The sequence below is a fragment of the Drosophila teissieri genome, chromosome 3L, assembly GCF_016746235.2.
Source record: "Drosophila teissieri strain GT53w chromosome 3L, Prin_Dtei_1.1, whole genome shotgun sequence".
NCBI classification, from domain to species: domain Eukaryota; kingdom Metazoa; phylum Arthropoda; class Insecta; order Diptera; family Drosophilidae; genus Drosophila; species Drosophila teissieri.
In genome coordinates, this window is record NC_053031.1 from 3234176 (window position 1) to 3255971 (window position 21796).

General features: G+C 47.4%; 7 protein-coding genes across 14 annotated transcripts in view; 2 read left to right on the top strand and 5 right to left on the bottom strand.

The window, feature by feature from the left end:
- The first annotated feature begins 5 nt into the window (after positions 1-5).
- Positions 6-977, top strand: LOC122616263 (2-aminoethanethiol dioxygenase). Its single transcript, XM_043791662.1, has one exon. The coding sequence runs from the start codon at positions 130-132 to the stop codon at positions 850-852; it is 723 nt and encodes a 240-aa protein (XP_043647597.1). The 5' UTR covers positions 6-129; the 3' UTR covers positions 853-977.
- Positions 976-2703, bottom strand: LOC122616262 (lariat debranching enzyme). The gene is made up of 2 exons (XM_043791661.1): positions 2460-2703; positions 976-2403 (listed from the first exon to the last, which is right to left on the bottom strand). Exons 1-2 carry the CDS (start codon positions 2654-2656, stop codon positions 1008-1010), a joined length of 1593 nt encoding a protein of 530 aa, XP_043647596.1. The 5' UTR covers positions 2657-2703; the 3' UTR covers positions 976-1007.
- A 252-nt stretch (positions 2704-2955) lies between these two features.
- LOC122618200 (importin-7) lies at positions 2956-8407 on the bottom strand. Its single transcript, XM_043794430.1, has 10 exons — positions 8057-8407; positions 7045-7280; positions 6493-6990; positions 6254-6430; positions 5844-5989; positions 4988-5785; positions 4699-4922; positions 4314-4624; positions 3786-4258; positions 2956-3721 (listed from the first exon to the last, which is right to left on the bottom strand). Exons 1-10 carry the CDS (start codon positions 8144-8146, stop codon positions 3525-3527), a joined length of 3150 nt encoding a protein of 1049 aa, XP_043650365.1. The 5' UTR covers positions 8147-8407; the 3' UTR covers positions 2956-3524.
- A 306-nt stretch (positions 8408-8713) lies between these two features.
- On the top strand, positions 8714-10741 carry LOC122618203 (actin-related protein 3). The gene is made up of 6 exons (XM_043794436.1): positions 8714-8940; positions 9030-9210; positions 9275-9589; positions 9782-10318; positions 10384-10467; positions 10532-10741. The coding sequence occupies exons 1-6, from the start codon at positions 8897-8899 to the stop codon at positions 10625-10627; spliced, it is 1257 nt and encodes a 418-aa protein (XP_043650371.1). The 5' UTR covers positions 8714-8896; the 3' UTR covers positions 10628-10741.
- Positions 10742-11185: 444 nt separating this feature from the next.
- Positions 11186-14323, bottom strand: LOC122618201 (transcription factor 25). Of its 2 annotated transcripts, none has more exons than XM_043794431.1 (6): positions 13898-14321; positions 13435-13811; positions 12502-13368; positions 12113-12439; positions 11833-12059; positions 11186-11557 (listed from the first exon to the last, which is right to left on the bottom strand). In XM_043794431.1, the coding sequence occupies exons 1-6, from the start codon at positions 14051-14053 to the stop codon at positions 11397-11399; spliced, it is 2115 nt and encodes a 704-aa protein (XP_043650366.1). In that variant the 5' UTR covers positions 14054-14321; the 3' UTR covers positions 11186-11396. The 2 variants fall into 2 exon arrangements, with proteins under 2 accessions (XP_043650366.1, XP_043650367.1); XM_043794432.1 differs by lacking the exon at positions 11186-11557 and adding an exon at positions 11602-11761 and having other exon boundaries at positions 13898-14323.
- A 197-nt stretch (positions 14324-14520) lies between these two features.
- Positions 14521-15448, bottom strand: LOC122618204 (vesicle-associated membrane protein-associated protein A). Its single transcript, XM_043794437.1, has one exon. The coding sequence runs from the start codon at positions 15312-15314 to the stop codon at positions 14616-14618; it is 699 nt and encodes a 232-aa protein (XP_043650372.1). The 5' UTR covers positions 15315-15448; the 3' UTR covers positions 14521-14615.
- Positions 15449-15738: 290 nt separating this feature from the next.
- Positions 15739-21796, bottom strand: part of LOC122618197 (NAD(+) hydrolase sarm1) — a 45178-nt gene continuing 39120 nt past the window's right edge. For 4 of the 7 annotated variants that reach the window (XM_043794422.1, XM_043794424.1, XM_043794425.1 and 1 more), the window contains 6 exons: positions 19823-21748; positions 19582-19761; positions 19343-19512; positions 18982-19199; positions 17684-18617; positions 15739-15939 (listed from right to left, as the gene is read on the bottom strand). In XM_043794422.1, coding sequence (XP_043650357.1) covers positions 15855-15939; positions 17684-18617; positions 18982-19199; positions 19343-19512; positions 19582-19761; positions 19823-21748 — 3513 coding nt within the window. In that variant the 3' untranslated portion in view covers positions 15739-15854. Of the gene's footprint in view, positions 16317-17683; positions 19200-19342; positions 19513-19581; positions 19762-19822; positions 21749-21796 lie in introns of those variants that run through there. The other 3 variants (XM_043794423.1, XM_043794426.1, XM_043794428.1) reach the window with 3 other exon arrangements.

The following is a 21796-nucleotide window of genomic DNA, read 5'->3' on the forward strand; positions in this document are numbered from 1 at the left end:
GTAGTCCGTGATACGTTTCCCAACACTGGATCAGCTGACTGTTTATCTTGACTCTGGAAAAGATTTGCAGTCGCTTCTTGCCGTTTGTTACTGTAACTGACCGGAGTTCAGTACACCTGGCCGGGAAAGATGACGACGCACTTCAGCAATGTACTGCGGCAGGCATTCAAAACGTTCGACCGGGCAAATCACGCCAGCTTCAATGCGAACTTGCAACACCTGCGTCAATTGACGGATGAGCTGACCTACCGGGATCTGCACCTCCGCGACGAGCTCTTTCGCAACGGGGGAAGCCATCGGGCACCGTGCAGCTACATGCATATCTTCGAGGATGACCGCTTCTCCATGAGCCTGTTCATAGTGCGCGGAGCGAGCACTATTCCCTTGCATGACCACCCCATGATGTTCGGCCTGCTACGCTGCATCTGGGGCCAGTTAAGGGTGGACAGCTTTTCGCAACAGCTGGGCCCGGATGAGCCGCTCACATATGACCCCCATCCCACAGTAGTGAAGGTGAATGCCGAGGAACCCGCCTTGGTCACGCCGGCTGGTCCGTGTGCCACATTGACGCCTAGAAAGAGAAATTACCACCAGATTGCCCAAATTGGTAATGACGTAGCCGCATTCTTTGACATTCTTAGTCCGCCATACGACGCGGATATTCCCACATATGGACCGAGACAGTGCCGGTTCTATCGCGCCAAGGCGGATGGCAGCCAGGTGCAGCTGCACTGCATCCCATCACCGGATACGTACTACTGCGATGTTGTGGACACGCCCGAGTCGGTGGTGCAGGCCGCTTTTCAGTGCGCCGACGAGGTCTATGCCGAAAATGCCAGCGGGACACAGTGAGTCGTTATCTCGCTTCCCAGCAGCTAACACCCTCCTATTTATTTGCCCATCATCACCCGTTGGCTGCTCGTATCAGCCAAGTATCTTCTGTGTTATTTAAATAAAATTGCCTTTTTTTGTATTAATCGCTCCGCTTTCACGGAATTTGTTAGGGTTTAATCTTCTTGCGCTTGGTAAATGCCCTGATTGCGTCGTTTCAGCTTCTTTACATTGGGACTAGCGGGCACTGATGCAGGTTCCTCAACTTGAGGGGCTTCCGTTGCTATAGTTGCATCTTCTGGTTCCTCCTCGGGCAGGTCTATCACGTTTTTATCGGTGGTATCTGCTGCTGCTGATATAGGAGCTGGCAGGGATAAGTTAAGTTTCCTTTTAGTTGGCGTAACCAAAGGTTCAATAACATCTTCTTCTACCGGCCGCAGCTTAGAACTTTCTGTATCCCTATTCGTGCTTTCGGTTGCTCCCACCGCAGGCAGTTCTTGGCCATTCGCCAATAAAACTAAACACAGTGGGTCGTCTATACCCAGAGTGGCACAGAACGTATTGCTCTGGGGGTTCAGTTGAACCTTTGGTTGACCCACAAACATGTGCTTATAATCAGACTGCTCGGCGGGATCGAAGGCTGGCACTGTGCGCTCAAAGTTCTCGGGGACTTGAAGGTTCTGAAACTTTGCAGTCACTCCTTCTAGTTCCTCTTCAGTGGGCGTAAATTTAAATCGCTCTGTAATTTCTCCCGCCTTTTTGCCTGGCAGGTAATAATAATTCTCTTTCACAGAAATCAAGTGATTTGTGCTGTGCAAGATGGCTAGCCACTCCGCGTCGTATTCCAGACGGGGAGTGCCTTCGACGGGATCACTGGGTATCTCTACCACTTGCAGGAAAGCACGACGGGGCAGGCATTTGTCGAGAGCCAGAAACTTTGTCACGGGAACCGATTTGGATGGTGTAGGAGCAGCCTTCTTTTCCTTAACCTCGTCCTCATCTTCACTGCTGCTGCTGGAAGAGCCAGATTCCTCATCTCCCAGCTTCTGGCTCTGATTGTGCGGCACCAAAGCGGCGAACTTGCAATGCAAATGGGCAGCAAACCAATAAGCCGGCTGGACCGCTTTTAGTAACTCCTCCAATGGCTGGCTACCCAGCTTCCCGCTCTCCATGTCTGCCGCAAAAAAGGGTTTCTTGCGGAGCAGTTGCGCCTTGTTTCCGTACTCATAGATCCCGGTGGGCCAGTCGTGGGAGAGGAAAATATCCACTCGCCCGGATAATTGTTTCAGCCGGAAGACTTCTAACTGCCGCACATGGTAGACACTGCGGCACGTGGACTCCGTATAGGGAGGGAATTCATGATGACCGCGCAAAAAGTCGTGACCCTTGAAGATTCCACTTATTCCAGCGATCCGAACTCCATTTACATTGACAACGCCGGCATAACCAAGGTAGTATATATTTGGAGCCACCCAACCACCGTAAGGGAGCTCCTGCAGGTAATTGGACGCCTCGTGGTTGCCGCCAATAAATATGGTCAGAACTGGCGCCACCAGCTCACCACTGTAGTACCTTCAATAAGAAAGGGATTACCTCCTGGTATGAAAAGGTGTACAAACTCTACTCACTTGTAAAAGGAGCACATATCCAGGTACTTCTTTGGAACAGCCATCGTCTGCAAATCCTCCAGATTCCGGGTGGACTGAAAATCGCCACAGCACAAAAGCAAGTCGATCTTGGTGCCACCATCCTTTTCGATGCCCGCTATGGTGTCGTATATTCGTTCGAGTTCGCCATGCGCGCATCCTTCTACAGCTACTTTCATGGTTATTCCCGGTAAATAAAATTCGGTTGTAAACAAATGCGGCCTGTTGTCGGATATCGTTTATCAATCGACCATTAAGTGTAAGAAAACGTCTTCAGGGAATATCGATAACTCTAGTTAGTGCCCGCCCAAATCAAAATTTCGGAAATCTTTCTGAATCTAATTCTCACATGAATTATTCCGCTTTACTGACCATAAAAAAACTCTTTATAATTAAAAAAGCTTAATTTATGAACTCCAACAATACTAATTCTTAAAATTTACCGAACAAAAAGTTACCCAAATAACAAATAGCTTTGTCCAGTTCAAACGTTAAAAATGTTTTTTTTGTTTATTTTTCAAAAATATCGCTTCATTTAGTACAGAATATACGTGTATGTGTGTATAAAGAAAATGTATGTGAAATGCTCTGCGTTGAATTCTCATTTTTGACCTAGATGCCATCTTTTTTGGAGTTCTACGGGGGCGTGCTGGTGGGCACAATCTCATTTAATGAGACCTTCTCGTCCTCGACGTGTTTGTTTTTCGTTTTGTTTCGTTTACATACAAAGATTTACAATGGACTGTCGACTTAAGTTATCATAATTTAGTTGGCCGCCATGGCCGAGAAATAGGAAATAAAATATAAATCTACAATAAATATAGTGCGGTCTCGACGCCGCTCGATCGATCGACCTGATTAATCGACCGATCGTCGCAGCATACATTGGTACACGGAGTGTACGAAAACCAGGAAAATGCCTTTAAAGCCATCATCAGCATGCCAGATGTATTTTGTTTGATGTTTTTGTTATTTTTGGAAAGAATATGAGAAACAATCAAGTCAGATATTGAACCAAGTCTCTGGTCATCTGGTCAATTCAGTTTCTTAGGAGCCGAACTTAAAGGAAGTGGGCACGGCGGTCTGCGGAAAGGCGAAGCCACCTTGCTTTTCGATCAGCTTCGATTCCTTGGCGGCTTTGCGTTGGTCGGCGGTCACCACCACCTCTTGCAGCGCCTTTGCTTGCTCAGGTGTGAGGTTGGAGGTCAAGAGCGCATACCAGGCTTGGTCTTGGGCAGAAAGTGCTGATGGGGGGTAAATGTAGATTGTTTAGTTTCTCAATGTTGGAGAAATGGCAACCAAACTTACCAGTAATAACTTCCTTAAATGTCCAGTACTCATCGATGGCGCTTTCGTTCTCCTCATCGTCAATGGGCGTGGTAAATGACTCCAGTCCAGTCTCGTTCAGATCACCAACAGACTCCTCCGCATCACCATCCGAGTCAGCATCATCGTCCTTGATTTCGGCTTTCACTTCGAAACCTGACTCATTGCCCTTCGTTTTGGCAAATTCAGCCAATTTATCCAGATAATCGGGCGCCATTTCGTCCATGTCATCCTCGTCACTGGACAACGCCTCTTCGCAGTCGTCACCGTCCTCCTCCTCCTCTTCTTCCTCTTCCTCCTGAGCACGAGACTCGTAGGCGCGTTTTAGTCCATCGAAAAGCAAAATAAGTGCGGGCACAATCTTTCCAGCCACTTCACTCAGAACCTGGGGCTTTGCTTCGCCCAGCGAGATGAGGGTGCACAGACCCAGGACGCAAAGTTTGCGATCGTGGATGCTAGAAAACGTAATAATAAGCTATCTAGTTCACGAACAAGATTGTGCATTCTTACCCTAGGAAACAGTCCGTGTCGTGGAGCCACTGCTTGATGAAGTGCGCGCTGATAGACTCGTTATTTTGCTGGGACATTTTGTCCAAAATGGACAGCAACAACTGGGGATTATAGTACAGTGCCGCGATCACCACTTGCAGGCACATAGTGCGTAGCTCTGAGGACTGAACCTCGCGTGTTAGCCGGGACAGAGCCAGCTCCACAAACATATGTATCACTGAGTCGATTTGACCCTTGCACTGCAAGATGATCACCTCCATCAGTTTGGCGGCATGGCACTCTGGATCCTCGCCAGGGCTACCAGTAAGCATCTAAAAAAAAAATTATTTGTTTATTTGGGGAATCAAGGTTCTGAAATATTTCATGATTAAGAACAGAAGCTTACCGTTTTGCACATGTCAAGAATGGCCAACAGCCTGTTGGGATTGGAGAGGAAAGCGGGCGTGTCGACTGTCACATAGTTATGCAGAGCAGGCATAATGTCGATGAAGTAGTCGATACCGTCCTTCTTGAACACCTGGTAGATGAGCTCGAGCATCTGCCACATTTCGGGGGAAATGGCCTTGGCTGTCAGGTCGTAGACCAGCGAGAAGGTTTCCTCATAGAAGTCTGAAGAGATGAACAGATATTTACAAAAGCTATTAACGATTGAGGGCCACCCACACCCAACTCACCAGTGATGTTGTGCTGGAAAATGTGTCCGACCACATTAATAACGATCGGGTGCAGGTTAAGCAGGACATCGGGATGCTCTTCCATCACACTGAGCAGAGTTTCGATGGTGTTAAGCAGACTCATGGCTGTGATGGCCTTCTCGTCGGATCCCTCCTCAGATTCCAGGACCTGGCTAAAAGTCGTGGCCAGGTGCTGGCAGATCTCGGTGGCCACCGGCAGCAATTGCTCGGTAAAGGTGCACACGATTTTTTGCATAACGTTCGTTAGATCTTCATTCTCCGTCTCTCGAATGATCGTAAGCAGCTCCTTGGTGATCTCCTTGATCTGCGCCTCCACGTATTGCGGCGCCTCGTCCTGGGACGATAGGAACATCTGCAGACCGATGGCTGCCTCCACTTTGACGGGCAGCTCCTTGTCCGTAAGCAAGGCGTTTGTGGTCAGGCGCATAATCTCGGCTAGCACTTGGGGATTCTTGATCTGGACGTCACAGAAATAGTGCAGTACCCAGCAGGCACGCGCCCTCATGTGTCCTGCGGGATTTTGGAATTCTGGGAACACGTAGGTGGTCAGCATGGACTCCACTTGGTCGCGGTACAAAGCCTTTTTCAGCAGTACATCTGCCAGCGTTCCAATCATGTGCAATGCACCATCCTTCTGTTTGTTGTCCGCATTCGGAGATGTAATTATCTGCATAATTGTGGCCATGGCCTTGGGCAAGATGCCCTTGCGCTTCTTACACATAGAATGCAGCAGGGATTGGGCAGCCGGCACAGGTGTGGCATAATCTTCAAAGATATCTATTTGGAAGCGGTTAGTAATGCAGTTAAATAGGGTTAGCTTAAATAGATCACTTACCAAACTTAAGGCGAATGTACTCGTAGGGATCGCTTTCCCAGAGCTCCTGATCGGAGTCAGTAAACGACATGATGGGGAAGATAACATCCTGGATGACAGCCACCATATGGGGCTTGATAAGTTTCCAGGTGTATGCGTGGCTTACCCTAAGAAAGAAAGAAATTTCATTTAATTAAACAACAATTCGCATATAAATTTTAATTTACTAAAAAACCAGTCAGAACTGATCGAAATCTACTTTCTTAACTGCAAGTATAAGCACTACACCTTATCAGCTTTAAAAATTGTCAGACTGGCTATCAAAGATTAGGTTTGACCCATAGGGAAGGTTTTTAGAAAGTACTAAACCTTTAACAAACAAATAACTTCTATATGTTACAGGAGAATATATTTAATACTAAGTTACTTACGCATTCTTCAGATAGTTGAGCACATCGGTGAGTACGCGAGGAGAGACGTAGACTCTGTTTCGGTACTGATCGAGGATCTTGAGGAGCACCTCTAGGACGCCCTGGCTGAACGTGGGCAGATACCACTCTGCGAATTTTTGGTACTTTTCACTAACCACATTGCTGGGACTGCCATAACTGAATATATAAATGCCATTTTAGTTATTTAGACTATCAACATAATAATGCCGTCAACGTACCGCTCGAACATGCGAACCATAATGTGCAGGGCCCACTTCTTGGTCTTCCAGTATGGGAACTCCGTTCGCTCGTCATCGTCCAGGTGCGAGCTATCGGGCACTGTGCGATCAGCCACCTGACGACAGATCTCCATCCACTGCGAGAAGATCTCCTTGGTAATGAGGTCCAGTGGGAGGGTGTATTGCGTGAGTGCATAGTAGATCTTGAGAATCTGCTTTTGCAGCAGCACCGATTGTTCGGACTGCTCTGCCAGCAGTCGCACCATCAGCTGGTAGATCATGGGCAGCAGTAGGTTCATTGCCTCATTTAGCGGGGTCCTCTCCTCGTGCCGCTTGTATTCGTAGGTCTTAACCAGCTGGTACATGGTAACCAGAGCTCCGTTCCAGCCGTTGACATCTTGGTTTTGCAGATAGATGCTGATGCTGTCCACCACCTGTGGCCAGCGACCAGGGAAGTCGCTCTTAATGATGTGGTTTACGCAAACAGACAACTGGATCCTGTGCACAGAATAAAATTAGCTCCCTGGAGAGGATTCCGATGAATGTACTCACCTGATCAGCTCGGGGGCGTGCACAATAGCATCTACAATAGCGCCACGGATCATGGCCCTATCCTGTTCGTGTATGGAGAATGGTATCGGCTCACCGGGCTTTGCCTCGTGGTCCGACCAGCTGCTGTTAATCAGATTCTTGAGGTAGACAGCTCCCGCCTGGCGCACCGGCTGCTCCACCGTCGTCTGCATAACGATCTGCAGTATGGTGGGCACAAATCCGATGATTTTGTGTATCTGTGGGGATTATAATGTATAGAAATGAAATAGAATGTATAGATTTGTTTATACAGCTGTTGCCGTGGGTGGGGTTCAATTCGAGTTGGTCAAAGAATCGATGGCAGACGCACTTTAAATTCCGTTCACAGAGCTCAATTAATATGGAGAAGCCAAGAACAACTGCTGGCCATAAACGCTGATAAAGTTAATTGACAAGAGGGGGGTTGGTGGGAGGTGATTGGGAGGGGCATGCAAATCGTTAGATGCTGACTCAGTCGTAATGAGCATGCCTCTACAGTGGGACCAAAGCAATTGGTCAGTGGGGTGGGGTCTAATTAGACTGACCGCTCTGATTGCCCGCATTTAATTCCAAGGGGATTGCGTAAGCTTTACTTGAAGGGCTATCCGGCGATATTTCGAAAGTCTCAATTAATTAATTATTAACAATTCAATTGATTTCTGAAGAACCAAGGGAAGACCGCTGTGCAACGGTATATATATGCATACATATCTGGGCATACATATATTTCTATGTGCCCCATAGATATCGACTTGTTGCCTGTGGGGCAACAACATAGGAGTCGGGATAATGGTAAACACATAAAGGGCAAACTTTTTGACCGATATCGGCTTACACTATCCCCACCCACACACTAGCACAGTAACAAGACAGAGAGGGAGCGAGGGAGGTTAAAAGCGAACAATTAAAAAAGCACATGGTTTTCAGTCGATGGCGCCACCTCGAAGACCTTTCGAATTCAAGTGGGGGCGTTTATTTTTGGGGCTAAGCTCACCTGGGCCAGTTGATCCTCGGCCGCCTTGCGCTGCTCCGGATTCGGATCAATAGTTGCGCGCAACAGTTCCGTGAGTTTTTGTGCCTCCATTTTTGATACTCTTGCCTGATTCCACGTTTCGCCGGTCTATCTGCTGCACGTCGTCGTTTGGCGGTCACCTTGTGCCCACTGTGCACCCGCTGCTCTTGCCTTTATGTAGACCTTGGGTTTATGCTAGCCGCACAAGTGGCTCCAATGTGGGGGCCAAATTGCAAATCTCTTTTCCGGAGGAAAAAACGTGGAAAAGGCTCCACACACGCACACACACACCGCCGAAATTCGCGAGACGAACGAAGCGTAGAAGAAGAAGAAACAGCGCCAGGCTGTGTTGAACAACACCGCGGTGTTTTGCGCCCTACAGGGCTGCAGCAAGTTCGCCGGTAACAGTTTAGCGGAAAATTCTAGCCATCTTATAGCTATTTACAAGAAAGCCTTCAGCACTTAAAAACTATGCACAATTCTCTAATAGACCATTATCTGTATAAGGCAAACAGGCAACTATATTAAAGTATTTTGGGAAACAGACATTTTCTTATTTAGTTCCAACACAATTCCCGATTAATTGCCATTCAAGTTGCATTGCCAATCGACGGTTGCAGCCCTGGCAGCTGCTCGTACGTGAACACGCGAATGTGTGTGTGACGAAGAGCAAAGTGACACATAGTTGGAGGTGTGGTTGAAAATATATAGAAATTGGGGCTTATCTGAGACTGAAACGAACGGAAATTGGTGTCAAAGGCGAGCGAGGATCGCAACTGAAGAGCTTTACCAGGCAGCAAGGCAAAAGGACGAGCAGCGACCATGGCAGGCAGGCTACCGGCATGCGTAATCGATGTGGGCACCGGGTGAGTTTTAGCTTCGATTGCCCGTGGGGGTCTCCAATTGGACGGAAAGGAGGTCGTCTGACTAACACTCTGTTTGCCTGCACATTCAGCTACTCCAAACTGGGCTTTGCCGGGAATAAGGAGCCGCAGTTCATTATTCCCTCGGCGATTGCCATCAAGGAGTCGGCCCGAGTGGGAGACACCAACACACGGCGCATCACAAAGGGCATCGAGGACCTGGACTTCTTCATCGGCGATGAGGCCTTCGATGCCACCGGCTACTCCATTAAGGTATATTCTTTTTTATTTATGCTCATAAAGCAACCGCATCACATTTATCATGGAATTCCAACAGTACCCGGTGCGTCATGGTCTGGTGGAGGACTGGGATTTGATGGAGCGCTTTCTGGAGCAGTGCGTCTTCAAGTATCTGCGCGCCGAGCCTGAGGATCACTACTTCCTGCTGACTGAGCCGCCGCTAAATACACCCGAAAATCGGGAGTACACGGCGGAGATAATGTTTGAGACGTTCAACGTTCCTGGTCTGTACATCGCCGTCCAGGCGGTGCTTGCCTTGGCCGCCAGTTGGGCCTCCCGGTCCGCCGAGGAGCGCACCCTCACAGGCATCGTGGTGGACAGCGGCGATGGAGTGACGCACGTCATACCCGTGGTAAGTAGCACAGCTCTTATCTTATCAGCAGAGTTGGGTTTGCTTTGGATATGGTGAAAAATGTTTTGGAAATGTGAATCCAAAACCGAAACAGTCGTTGCTTCAATGTAAATGTTTATTTTCTTAGTTATAAAGTTAGAATAGCTTATTGGTTACAACCAGTCAAACATATTAACCGGATTTAATTTCTAGGCCGAGGGCTACGTTATCGGCTCCTGTATCAAGCACATTCCCATTGCGGGCCGTAACATCACCTCGTTCATCCAGAGCCTGCTGCGCGAACGAGAGGTGGGCATTCCGCCGGAACAGAGCCTCGAGACTGCCAAAGCGATCAAGGAGAAGCACTGCTACATCTGTCCCGATATCGCCAAAGAATTTGCCAAGTACGACACGGAGCCGGGCAAGTGGATACGCAACTTTACAGGCGTGAACACGGTTACCAAGGCGCCGTTCAATGTGGACGTGGGCTACGAGCGATTCCTGGGACCCGAGATCTTCTTCCATCCCGAGTTCTCAAACCCCGACTTCACCATTCCACTGTCGGAAATAGTGGACAATGTAATTCAAAACTGCCCCATCGATGTGCGGCGCCCTCTATACAATAACATTGTTTTGAGTGGTGGATCCACGATGTTCAAGGACTTCGGCAGGAGGTTGCAGCGAGATATCAAGCGATCGGTGGACACACGTCTCCGTATCAGCGAGAATTTGTCCGAGGGACGCATTAAGGTAGGTGATATCACAGTTGCAAGTGAGTCATACTTCTAACTTTGATTATGATGTTTTCGTTACAGCCAAAACCCATTGATGTTCAGGTGATTACGCATCACATGCAGAGGTATGCCGTATGGTTTGGAGGCAGTATGTTGGCCTCAACGGTAAGTTGCAGTAGCTTAAAATCTAAAAAAATCTTGTTTATCCCAATATTCTTGCCGTTTCTAGCCCGAGTTCTATCAGGTGTGTCACACGAAGGCTGCCTACGAGGAGTATGGTCCCAGCATTTGCCGTCACAATCCTGTCTTTGGCACCATGACATAATTGATCCGATCCAATCGGCTTGCAGCAGTTATTTTTGATTTAATTTTCCATTTGAAATTTAATTTGTTCTCCAACCGTATATATATATATTGCGTCTCGGTATTCCACGCTAAAGTATTAGTAATTATTCATTTCTATATGTGTTTAGCTATTAACTCTGTGTAAATCAGTTTCGTTCTGTTCAATTTCGTGTGATTTTGTTAGGCTAACTATAAAGCAACAACTCCGATGTCTGCCAGTTTAACCCCTCTACTTAAGGTGCATTATTTCTAGAAGTCGACTTTTATACCATACTCAAACACGATCACACACAGTCACACCGATCTAAACTCTTGGAGAAATCCCAGCTCTATACACAATTAAATACGAAAACGCTCTACTTGTCATAGAAATATTTATAATTGCAATAGCTGCAACAAATACAAAAACTGAATGAACAAAAAAGGAAAAACGAAAAGAAATATTGATGAGAAATCTGTTTGTTATATTGATAAGCGTAATTAAAAAGGCATTAAATAAATCAATAAAACATTCTTTAAGCTCAACACTTTCGTCGCATTTGATCTAAAGCTTGTACTGGAAAATTTTATTCAATGCATAAGTTACATATATGTTTTGTATGTGTTCAAATTGCTCTATGTTCTGTATATATTAATTTTGTGACGGTGTCGCTTAGCTGGGAAAATAGCAAAAGGTGGTTTCCGAACAACATGTTACATGCTACAAATCCGAAAAAACATTGTTACGCCTCACGTAATTGACAAGCCGACTAGTCAATGTAGTCACTGGAGCCCTCCTCCTCGTCGTTGCTGCTCGTGGATTGTGCCGCCGCCGTTTCCGGCGAACGCAAGTGCTCTGCAATCCGGAAGTTTTGTAGGAAGTCTCGCATTGCGTCCATCATTAGAGTCAATGACTGCTGCAAACCAGCTTCTGCAATATTTTTGGAGAAGTGTAACTACGATATCCGATAGCGATTCTTTTGGAATTTCGTGAAAATTTTAATGTAGATGTTTGTAAATTTCAAGAACGGAATGGCAGGGAAGTTATTAAACAAAACTAATGTTTTGATACAATTAAGGGAAACAAACGAAACTAGCCCAAACAACCAGCGAATCAAATTCTATGATCCATGCTCTGTGACGACACGGAGGCGACATAATGGTTTTATCTCAAGGTATTTGTAATAAATAAATCCTCATACGAACCTTCTCCTTCACGGATGGCTCCAGCTACGCCGGCAGCTCCTTGTTCAATGCCCGCTTCAATGTTACCATCGGCTACAGCAGCTCCCGCACCTGCTGCTGCTCCTCCTTCTTGAGGCTGAGCATTTGCTGCCAGGTTGTTGATGTTGAACGAAGGCAACAGCGATTGAAAAAACATTGATACGGAATTATTCGTGTTCGTTGTGGGGCTGCTGCTTGACGAGGATTTTCTGCAAGTATTGCGTGCTATAGTTTATGGACTTTGGGAACTTGATCGACCTACCGCTGGTAGCAGTTAACGCTGTTTGGTGGCGGCAGTGGATCGTAGGTCATGATGGCTTGCTTCTCCTTGGACACGAATACCGCCAGTGGAACTTTCTCCTTGTAATCGGAGAGTATGACATGCCGCAGGATGGGCCTTGGTGGCGTGCCACTATACCGCAGTGATCTCTTCTCCTTGTACTCATTGACCAGGGGGTCCTTACTATCAATGCGATCTAACACTATGTTAACGTTGGACTCCAACCAGGGTAGCACTTCGTTCTGACGCCAAACGACTCGTGCACGGCACACATACAGGCACACCAACTGGTGCAGGGCTGGCGATTGACTGGCGAACAAGATAAGGCATTAAATTCCACTAATCACTCAAGGAGATAAGACTCCACTTACTTGCCCGACACATCCGCAAAGAAGTACGATGAGGCCAGCACCCTCTTGTCCGTTTGAACCGACATCTCGTCCAAAAGAGGACGCAGAACACCCGGGAACATAAGCAGGGCGTATTGCAGAGCCTGGTTAGAGCGTTCACAAGCGCCATGGAGCGTGTGCAGAGCCAAAGCATACGAGTAAGCCATGTTGGGCAGCTGATTAAGGTTCCTCGCTGCATTATACTCTTCATAGAACTCGACCAACCATCCAAACTGCTTGCTGCGCAAGGCATAGTAGTCAATGACTAGAATCATGGCAAGGGGATCAGTGTCCGGCTGGAGACTCAAGAGCAGTTTGGAGATCTCAAAGGCTGTGCGGCTGCAAGCACGTTCCTCCAGGTACTGGGCGTGCTTAAACAGCACGATGTAGAAGGAGCGGTTTTCCTGTCTTCGATAGTCCAGTCGGCAGTTGCCAGACGTCAAACTGAAGTTCATGTGCAGCGACGATTCCAGAAGGAGAAGAGCGCGCTCAAGGAGCTCGGATGCCAAGGCAAAGTCTTCGGTCATCTTACATACTTCGCTGAGTTGGACCAAAGAGTCGACATGGTAAGGGCATCGTTTGATAAGTGTGATTAGGAATTCCGAGTCAATGCGCTCAAGAGCAGAAAGGAACATTTGCTGCACTCCCTGATAGTATTGACTGTGCTCGAAGGCGAACCACTGAACTTCCGCTCCACTGTCTGTGATGGATTTGGAGGACACCGATGGAGAGTCAGGGGCGGGCAGCAGCTTCATCGTGATGGTGTTTTTGGTCAGTGCCGGCCACGAATCCTTGGCGGAAACCATGTAGGTGGACTTCAGTGTGGGCTTCTGCCTGCCGCGCTTGGTTCTGAAAGAAAGTTTGATTGTAAGAAGGTATGCCGGGATATAAAAGGAACTTAAGTTGCAAACTTACTCCACTTTTACCACCCGCTTGCCAAAGGTGCGACGCATTTCGTTCTGTGGATTCAGGTGCCGCAGCTCCACGGCCAGCAGTTTCTTGGTGGCAGACGTGCCGGTGGCAGCCGATGCAACCTGCTTCGCCGACTGTCTGGGCACTGCATCGTAGACCTTGCCAAGGAGCGGATCCACCTTCTCGAAGTACTTGTCGTGACGCTCGTTATCCTCGCTGCTGATGTGATTCCCACTGGACTTGGCCTTCTTCTTGCGCTTCTTTTTTTTCTTCTTGGCCGCGCTGGCAGTTGCATTGGGCAGGGCAGCAGATGGGTGCTCCGTTTCGTTGTCATCTTCCTTGAACTCACTCTCCGAGAGACTCAAACCGGGTTGATTGAGCTGAAAGAATTTGGTGGGAACGGAGAAAGAGGAGGATTACGTAGTTGAAGCGGTGATGAGCTGGCTATTTTAAAATAGCGGCTTACCAAATCGAATGGATTAAGGTGCGATTTTCGGTCGCGTCGCATATCGCTGTCCTCCAGTTCATCATTGTCGCTCAGCTCCTCGCAGTCCTCGTCATCGGGCGGTGGCGCCAACTTGTCAGCGTCGCCCTGCAGCTTCTTCAGCATTCGCGCAGACATCCTTCCAGTGTCCTTATACCCCTAAGCCGGAATTCTATTTAATTTCGTCGCAAAATACGTGTGTATTTCGCTGTTTTTTTTTTCTTCACCACATTCCCATTCGCACGGCTGCAGGGTTGCCGAGCACTGCGGCCACACGCGCTTAACAACACTGGCCGAGACAGGTGGTCACGTCTTGCCGGGAATTGAAAAAGCTATTCTAAATTTTAGCAAGTGCTTTACACGATTTTCAACTTACACTAGCTTGAACGGATTACAATCCGACTGGCCAGTGGAAATTGGAATAATTTTGACGTGTAATTCACAGAAATTTTAAGTAAATACAGGTTTTTGTTTCAAAATAAAATTAAATTTATAATATTTAAGGTTGAATTTCAAAAGAATGCATAGAACAAATTAATGGTATGTTTTTGTAGTTTATTGGTATCCAAGCATTATCTCAAAACAAAAGTTAAGCCAGCGAAAAGTCATTTAGGGTAAATTGTTTAATTGACAACAAATTTTCGTACAATTTTGGTGCACTTTACTGGCCTACGTTCTGAAAACTGCCATGATAAAGAATTCACAAATAATTCTTGCCATAAAAGGCGCCTAGCAAAGCGCCCAATATAGTGAGAATAATGGCGGCCATGAAGAAGAAATTGATGCGTCCTCGGCGTGGACGCATCATCGCTTGGCCAGGATTGGTTTCAATCGTCTGGTCACGCAAATTGTCAATCTGGTCTTTAAGGGCCAGACGCTCGTCCTCCAGCATGCTGATTTGCTTGAGCAACTTGGCCACCGGCTCACTGACCTCCTGGGCATCGAAATGGACCTCGCCGTCCTTGTTGTCCGTAGAGGATCTAGCCGAACCTCCAGCCTGACGGAACTCCTCCTCCTTCGAAGGGATCAGCTCACATTTGATCTTGGTGTCCCATATATCCTCCGGCCTCTGCAGCTTCCAGAACTCCTGCATATCGGTTATGTCACCAGTCGCCTCGGCGGCCAGGAGAAGGAACTTGTGACGCTTCTGTATTTGCTCCTGCAGTATTGGCTGCATGAAGATGTCGATGGTGACCTTTTCCTCGGGCCCCAAAACTCCGATGTTGGGACGCACGTAAAAAAGTTTCGGAGTGGTCGTCTTCATCTTGAAGGCCATTCGCTGGGTCTTACTGGTGTTACTGATGACCAGCTTCCGGCTCACCGAGCGGCTGAATGGACCATCGAAGACGATTCCATCGCACGGGTCTAGCAAAAGTTTGCTCTCTGTATTGTTAGACATATTGGAGTATTTATACTTTTTTTTTGTCCAAAAATCGAAAGCGATTTGAGCTGGAACCGATTATGCCCAATATATGAAAAAGAAATGTATCAAATGAACACGTTCCTTGACAATGCCGTAGCGGAAGTGACAAAAAAGGAATGTGATACTTACTTGACATTCCTATTCAGGGCTGAGTTAAAATTACAGATTGTTTGATTACGAATCAAATACTTTTTTTTAGTGTGGACACACTGACCGCTTTTTAAAAGATTGAAACTTTTGGCTTTAATCGTTTCCAAAAATGGCTTTAAACCTATATTTTGGCTAATTACACGAATTATATACAAACCTTTCTTCAAAAAATGTCCAACAATGTTGTAAGGCTTTTGGATATTGTACCTTTGTGAGCTTTTAAGACCTAGATGCTTAGATAACAACATGATTTTGAGTTTCAGTTCGTTCGTTTTATTGTTTTGATTTGTTTTTCTTTAAGTATTTACAAAAATTCGATACGTTTGTGTGGCTGAGTGTGTGTCAGGTGGGTGGGTGGTCCATCAATTACCAAAAGATCATGCGCCCGGCATTGGGGGAGGTGGCCTTGGACAGAATGATGCCCGAGAGTTCCTCGTCCTCGATTTCGTTGCTGTGTTGGGATGGAAGGAGCGGTGGGTAAGATACAAATTAAAAAATGTTTGAGAGGAGACACTCTTTCGATTTATGCAATTGTATACACGTTTACTGGTATAGCTATTTGCTTTGATTGGTTGTTTTTATTTTATATTTGTTTTTGTGTTGCTTGCTTGGTAATAAATAACAATGAATGTTGGTTGTCGAGACGGCGGATGCTGAGTGGGCGTCGATATTGATCTCACGGGTGCGATGATGGGTTTGTTTCCGAATGGAAATCGAAATCGAAGTCGATTTGGCGGGTGGGTGCTTTTGTGGGCGGGTGCAGTACAACAGGCACAACGATAACAACAGTTACAACGGATTGCGGTTAGCCAATTTCGCTTTTATGGTCTACAAAAAAGTCCGGATATAGAGATAGAAAAAGAAAGAGGAAAGAAAATAAAGTGATAAGATATTTACAAATAAAACATTTCGAATTCCATTAGAGGCAGAGGCACAAACACAAATTCAAATGCGGAACGCAATACAAACATAGAACAAAACGTATAATATCGTATAATATAACATGCGATTGATGATATAGTATGGACTGATTAAGCAGGGGAGCAGGGCTAAATAGGGCCAATAATACACAGTTCGTTTGAATTAGGTCACATTTTATTTATGTTTTTTTTTTCTTTGTATTTCGTTTTTTTTCGGTTTTTGTATTCAACTTTAGGCACTATTTAAATATTAAATATATATTGCAAAAATCAATAAAAATATGCCTTAAGAACTCCTGCGCTAAAAATTAGGTTTGTACAGCATGTTTTGTTGTAAAAATTTTGCATTAAGTAAATTTCGATTAAATGTACGTAGTTTAAATATCACTTAAATATTTTCGTTTTAAGCCACACGGATTACTTTCAAATTTAGCAATTTCTAGTTTACGTTTTGCGGACGGTTACAAGAACAAGTTGCATTCGCGAGAAATGTACACAATTTTTAAACATATTATTTATAAATAGCATTTTAAATATAGAGTGTTTTCGTTTTCCAATGTATTTTTGTTTCTTGTATTTAGTTTAGAATTAGTTGGTTTCTGTTTTGTGTTTTATAAATTAGGTTTCGTATTTATGCAGTCGTTAATTGTGTTTTTCTTTCCATAAATTAGTTTTCGCAATGTAAATTCGCTTACTTATTTTTCAATAAAAAAATAATTATCAAAATCAACAACTAATCACAAGGCAAATAGAGTTTGAAGATAGAGAAATTGGCGGGGGGGGGAGTTCGTATAGCTTTTTTTGTTTCTTTTTTTGGGCAACGCAGGCGAGTTTTAGTGGATGCTTAGCGACACGAGTCAACGAGTGGCGAGTAAAAATAGCGAACGAGTACCAACACCAGAGAAAGAGAAGTAGAGCCAGCAAGTGGAGGTAGAAAGGTTGTAGGGGTCCCCAGGGGATGGTTGAATGCATGATTGGATGAGATTCTTTTTAGATGGCACAAATGCAGCGAGTGGCGAGAAACGGGTTAACAGGCACTTAGTGGGCGAGTGGCGAGTAACTAAGAGCACCTTTTCACGATCTGATTTCTTTCAAAGTAAACAACTCAAAAGCGATTATCCAAAGCGATGCCATATAAGGCAGTTAAATTTACATGAAATCAGTTCGTGAAATGATGAATAATAGTGATATGGAGCAGATAGCGAGTGACGAGCGACAAGTGGGGACACCGAGTCCGGGTACTTCTCGTCTCTCCGCCTCCTCGTTATGGCTTACTTTTTTATCAGCGAGCGGACCTTCTTCATCGTTCGATTAAATATCGTCTTGTTGTTTCCTCCGGCACTAAAGTTGGAGCCCAGAGACGAGTTGGAGGTCTTGTTGCTGGTCAAGCTGGCTCCCCGATGCACCGAGGCCGATGCCCTCTGTTGATTGCCATGTCGCAGACATTCATCCGGCTGATCCTCCCGCTCGCTCTCCGTCGCACTCACACCCTCGGGACTCTGGCGTTCCCTGACCCGTTCCTTGGCGGGTTGTGGTGGTCTTTCGGGCGTGGGGGATTTCGAGGAGGAGCTGGTGTCCCTTCGTTGGGGCTGCGGGGTCATTGGAATGGCCAGATTTTGCATACTTTGCGTTTCATTTGAGAGGTCGCTACTCGGCGTCAGCAGCTCTGCTAAAGTCTGTTTGCTGAGAATATGGTCCAGACTTCGGGACTTTCTGTGCTGCTGGACATTTCCCGGTGGGGTTAATGTATGCTTGTCACGCCGGGTCACCGCGTCACTGAGGGGCGCATCCGTCACCTCTTCTTCGGGTTGCAGAGTGCTGGTGGAACTGGCGTTGGTTAGAGCTGTACTTCCCGCCGTGACCTTGGCCGCAGCTGCTGCTATTCTTTGCTCAGGTGTTGAGCCCGCCTGATCTAGAAGCCCATCCACACTGTGCGATCGATAGCCACTGCCCATGCCGGAACCAGATCCATGACCCAGTCCAGCGGCGGAACTTCTCCGCGGCGGCAGATACGCCAACGGCATCATATTCTGCATGGACGCGGAACCCGCTCCGGTCTTGTGGAGCAGGGCTGCCTGCTGGGTGCGATAGGGGGTGAGGATCTGGGAGCGTTTCGAGGGCGCCCGGGAATAACCACTCAGCTGCGAGGTGCTGCCCCTTTGGCGGGCCGGTGAGGGAGATTGGCGGTACCTATTTGCCTGGTGATTAGCTGCGCATGAGACGGCGTTTCAAGCGATTTCGAGTGTGTGGCAATCAGAATTAAATCAATTATTAATTGGTAAGAGTAAAGAGTAATGGGTAGTGGGGTTGTAATGGGTTGCTTGAGTAGTTGAGTAGTGAGAAAGTAGTGGGTAGTGTATGGGGTAGAAAGTGAGAGAGAGAGTTGTACTAGAGAGTGTGACTTGAGGATCTCTGCTTAAGCCTAGAACATATTCGAGTTGGCTAGCTCAGTAAAACGTTAGCTTAACTTGGCTCACTCTACGCTGGAGCCGCTGGGGGACTCTGGTTAGAGCTTGAGCTTGAATTTGAGTTGGGAGTAGAAGTAGTAGTAGATGTAGTACTCGTTGGCCCACCTTGTCCGCTGCCATTGGCCGTCACCATCAGGCCATCCACCACACTGCCCGTAACGCCGCCACCACCTCCTCCTCCAGTTCCTGCTCCTGATCCTCCGCCTGCGCCTCCGCTCTGGTAGTCGGAGTCGTTGCTGTGCATTCTTTGGTATGAGACCGAACCGGGGGTGCCGGGCACCATCGCCGCAATGCGATCGATATTCTTTTCGCCGCGCAAAAATCTGCCGCATCAGAAGAATGGGAATCGTTTAAGTGTTTAGTTTTGAAGTTTTCTGGGTTATTCAGGCTTAAGGTAATCGGTAATGGAGTTATCCATCGTCCTAGTCCCGGGCTAATCCAGATCTAAATGCGTCGCTTAATGTACCTTTCGAGCTTATCGATGCATGCGTCCTGGTAGTCGTGGATCCAATTAACACCGTTAAAATGGGCCACACTGCGCATATCCTCGGGAAGTCGCTCCACCTCGGGCCAATCGAATTGCTGGTCTATGATGGGTATAATGTTGCAGTTCGAGTTGAGGGCAGCAACGATTTCCTGCGGAACGGGTATTCCATTATGAGTAACTATTTGTTGAAGGGATCGATCCGCAAATGAGATACTCACGCGATGAACCCAATCCTTGCAGTCCTCGTCGTTAATGCAGCGGTGCAGGGCATCGGGCGTTAATACTAAGACAAAGTTCTTTGCCTGCCGAATACTGTTCAATAGGCCGTTGTCGAATTTGCCCGCCTCCAGGCGCTCCACGTCGATGAAGACGGAGAAACCACGCAGTTGCAGGTGAACCTGTAGCGAATGGGATCTTGTAAATGGGAATTCGCTCCTGAAGCACATTAAGTATACGCACCTTGAGAAGACTGGCCAGTTGGGAGCCATTGGACCGTCTATAGCTAACGAAAACGTCCAGCGTCTTGGCCATATTCTCCTCCGACGAGCTGGGCAGCGAATTCTCCAAGTTTTTGACCGCATTAAGAATGCGCAGACGATGGATCGAGTTGTGGATGCCGCACTCCGTCATCAACATATCCTCGTTAACGTGCGGCAGTGCACACTTGTCGATTCCAGCATTCAGCATGGCATACGTGTAGGTGCAGTAGTCAGTACCGATCTCCGAGAGAAATTGGTGCATCTTGGCCGTGTCCTTGGATGAGTAGTCAGCCATCCGCTTGAGATTTAGCAGCTCGCGTTCAAAACGCTTTAGCAGGATTCCATTACCGATTCCAATATCAGCCCGTAGGTTATCCTGGTTGAGCTTCAGCAGAAGATCCCCATCCACCTGGGACTCGTTGAACTTGTCAATGTAGTCGTTGAAACCGATTTGCTTCACCCACTCCTGCACATCCTCCACTGACCACAAGGGAACCTGTTGGGACAGCTTGTGCGGCACTGTCTCTCCAATCAATCTCAAAGCCTGAGCGGCGAACTTGGAGGCAATAGCATTGGGACAGCTGGCCACGTTTTTCAAAGCTTCAATTGCGTTGATCTCCCGGAAGATGTCGGTGTTACCCTGCTCCCTCTTGATTCCGGCCTCCATGCAGAAATGGAAGGCAGCCAGATTGCGGGCCTCCTCGCGATTGGAACTCAAAACCGGAACCAATCGCTTAAGCCAATGCTTGCTTTGCCCATGGGCATGTGCCAGATTGGATCTCGCAAAAGCCGAGGGATCGTGGGAGGTGACAAAGGGCTCCACCAAATCCAGGCATCCAGACTTCAGCACCTCGGCTTCAATCTCCTTGTTGGCTACCAGCACGGCAATGGCCAAGCAGGCATAGTACTTGATGTTATCATCGTTGTGGAAGGCCAATGGGAACAGCCACATGGGCACCTTGCGTAGGATCATCTCCTCCTGGTTCTCGGCTCCACCATAGAGCGATAAATTCGCCAGTGCACTGGCGCAGTGACGCAGGGTCTCCAAATCACTGGTGCGGCACTCAAAGAGCACGGCATCCAGTCCACCCAATCTTATCACATCCGAACAGGTGCCCTCCGAGTGTTTGAACAGATGCTCCAGGATGCCAGTGCCCACGCGGGAGTGCTCCATATTGGAGTTCTTTGTGCAGACACAGGCCACGTTGACAACCTTATCCAGGCCATTATCCACCACATGCTTGCGATTCTCGGTGGTTAGGCACTGCTCGAGAAGCTGTGCGGAGGAAAACTGGAGATCGGGTTTAACGCAGTTCTTCATGAGAAGATCGAGACCGCCACTTTGGCGCAGGGAATTGCACAATGAGTAGCCCAGCTCGTGGCCATGTGTGGGCACTGCCCAGGCGCGCCGTATGACTTCGTTGATCTTCTCCAGGTACTGGGACTTCTTGCCACCAACATCGTGGACGGTTATGGCACTACCACCTCGCTCATCCTCTTGCAGGGAGCTCACTATTGAGGTCAGCATGTTGGAATACTTGTTGATGGTCTGCTCGATCTCCTGCTGTCCACTTCCCGCTGTCAGCGACTTGAGGTCATCCAACTTGAGATCGGCGAGCTTCAGCATCTGCCCATTCATCGCGGACATTTGGGAGGAGCTGGTGATCATGCTACTGCCGGTGCTGGAGACGCCCTTGTGCGACATCGAGTAGTTGGCCTGCGAGGCGGAGGACACATGTTTCTCCTGACTGATAATCCCATTGGAGGTCATCGTCTGGGATTGCTGCGACTGCGATATCGCCTTCTTGTCCGCCGAGAAGTTCTCACTTTGCACCGTAATACTGGAGGCCGCCACATTGTTGCTCGCCTGCTGTGTGATGTCGCCGGTGCGGAGTGAGAGGGCTTCCTGGATATTATGATGGAGCGTTTTTGGGAAAAAGGGTAAATCAATTAG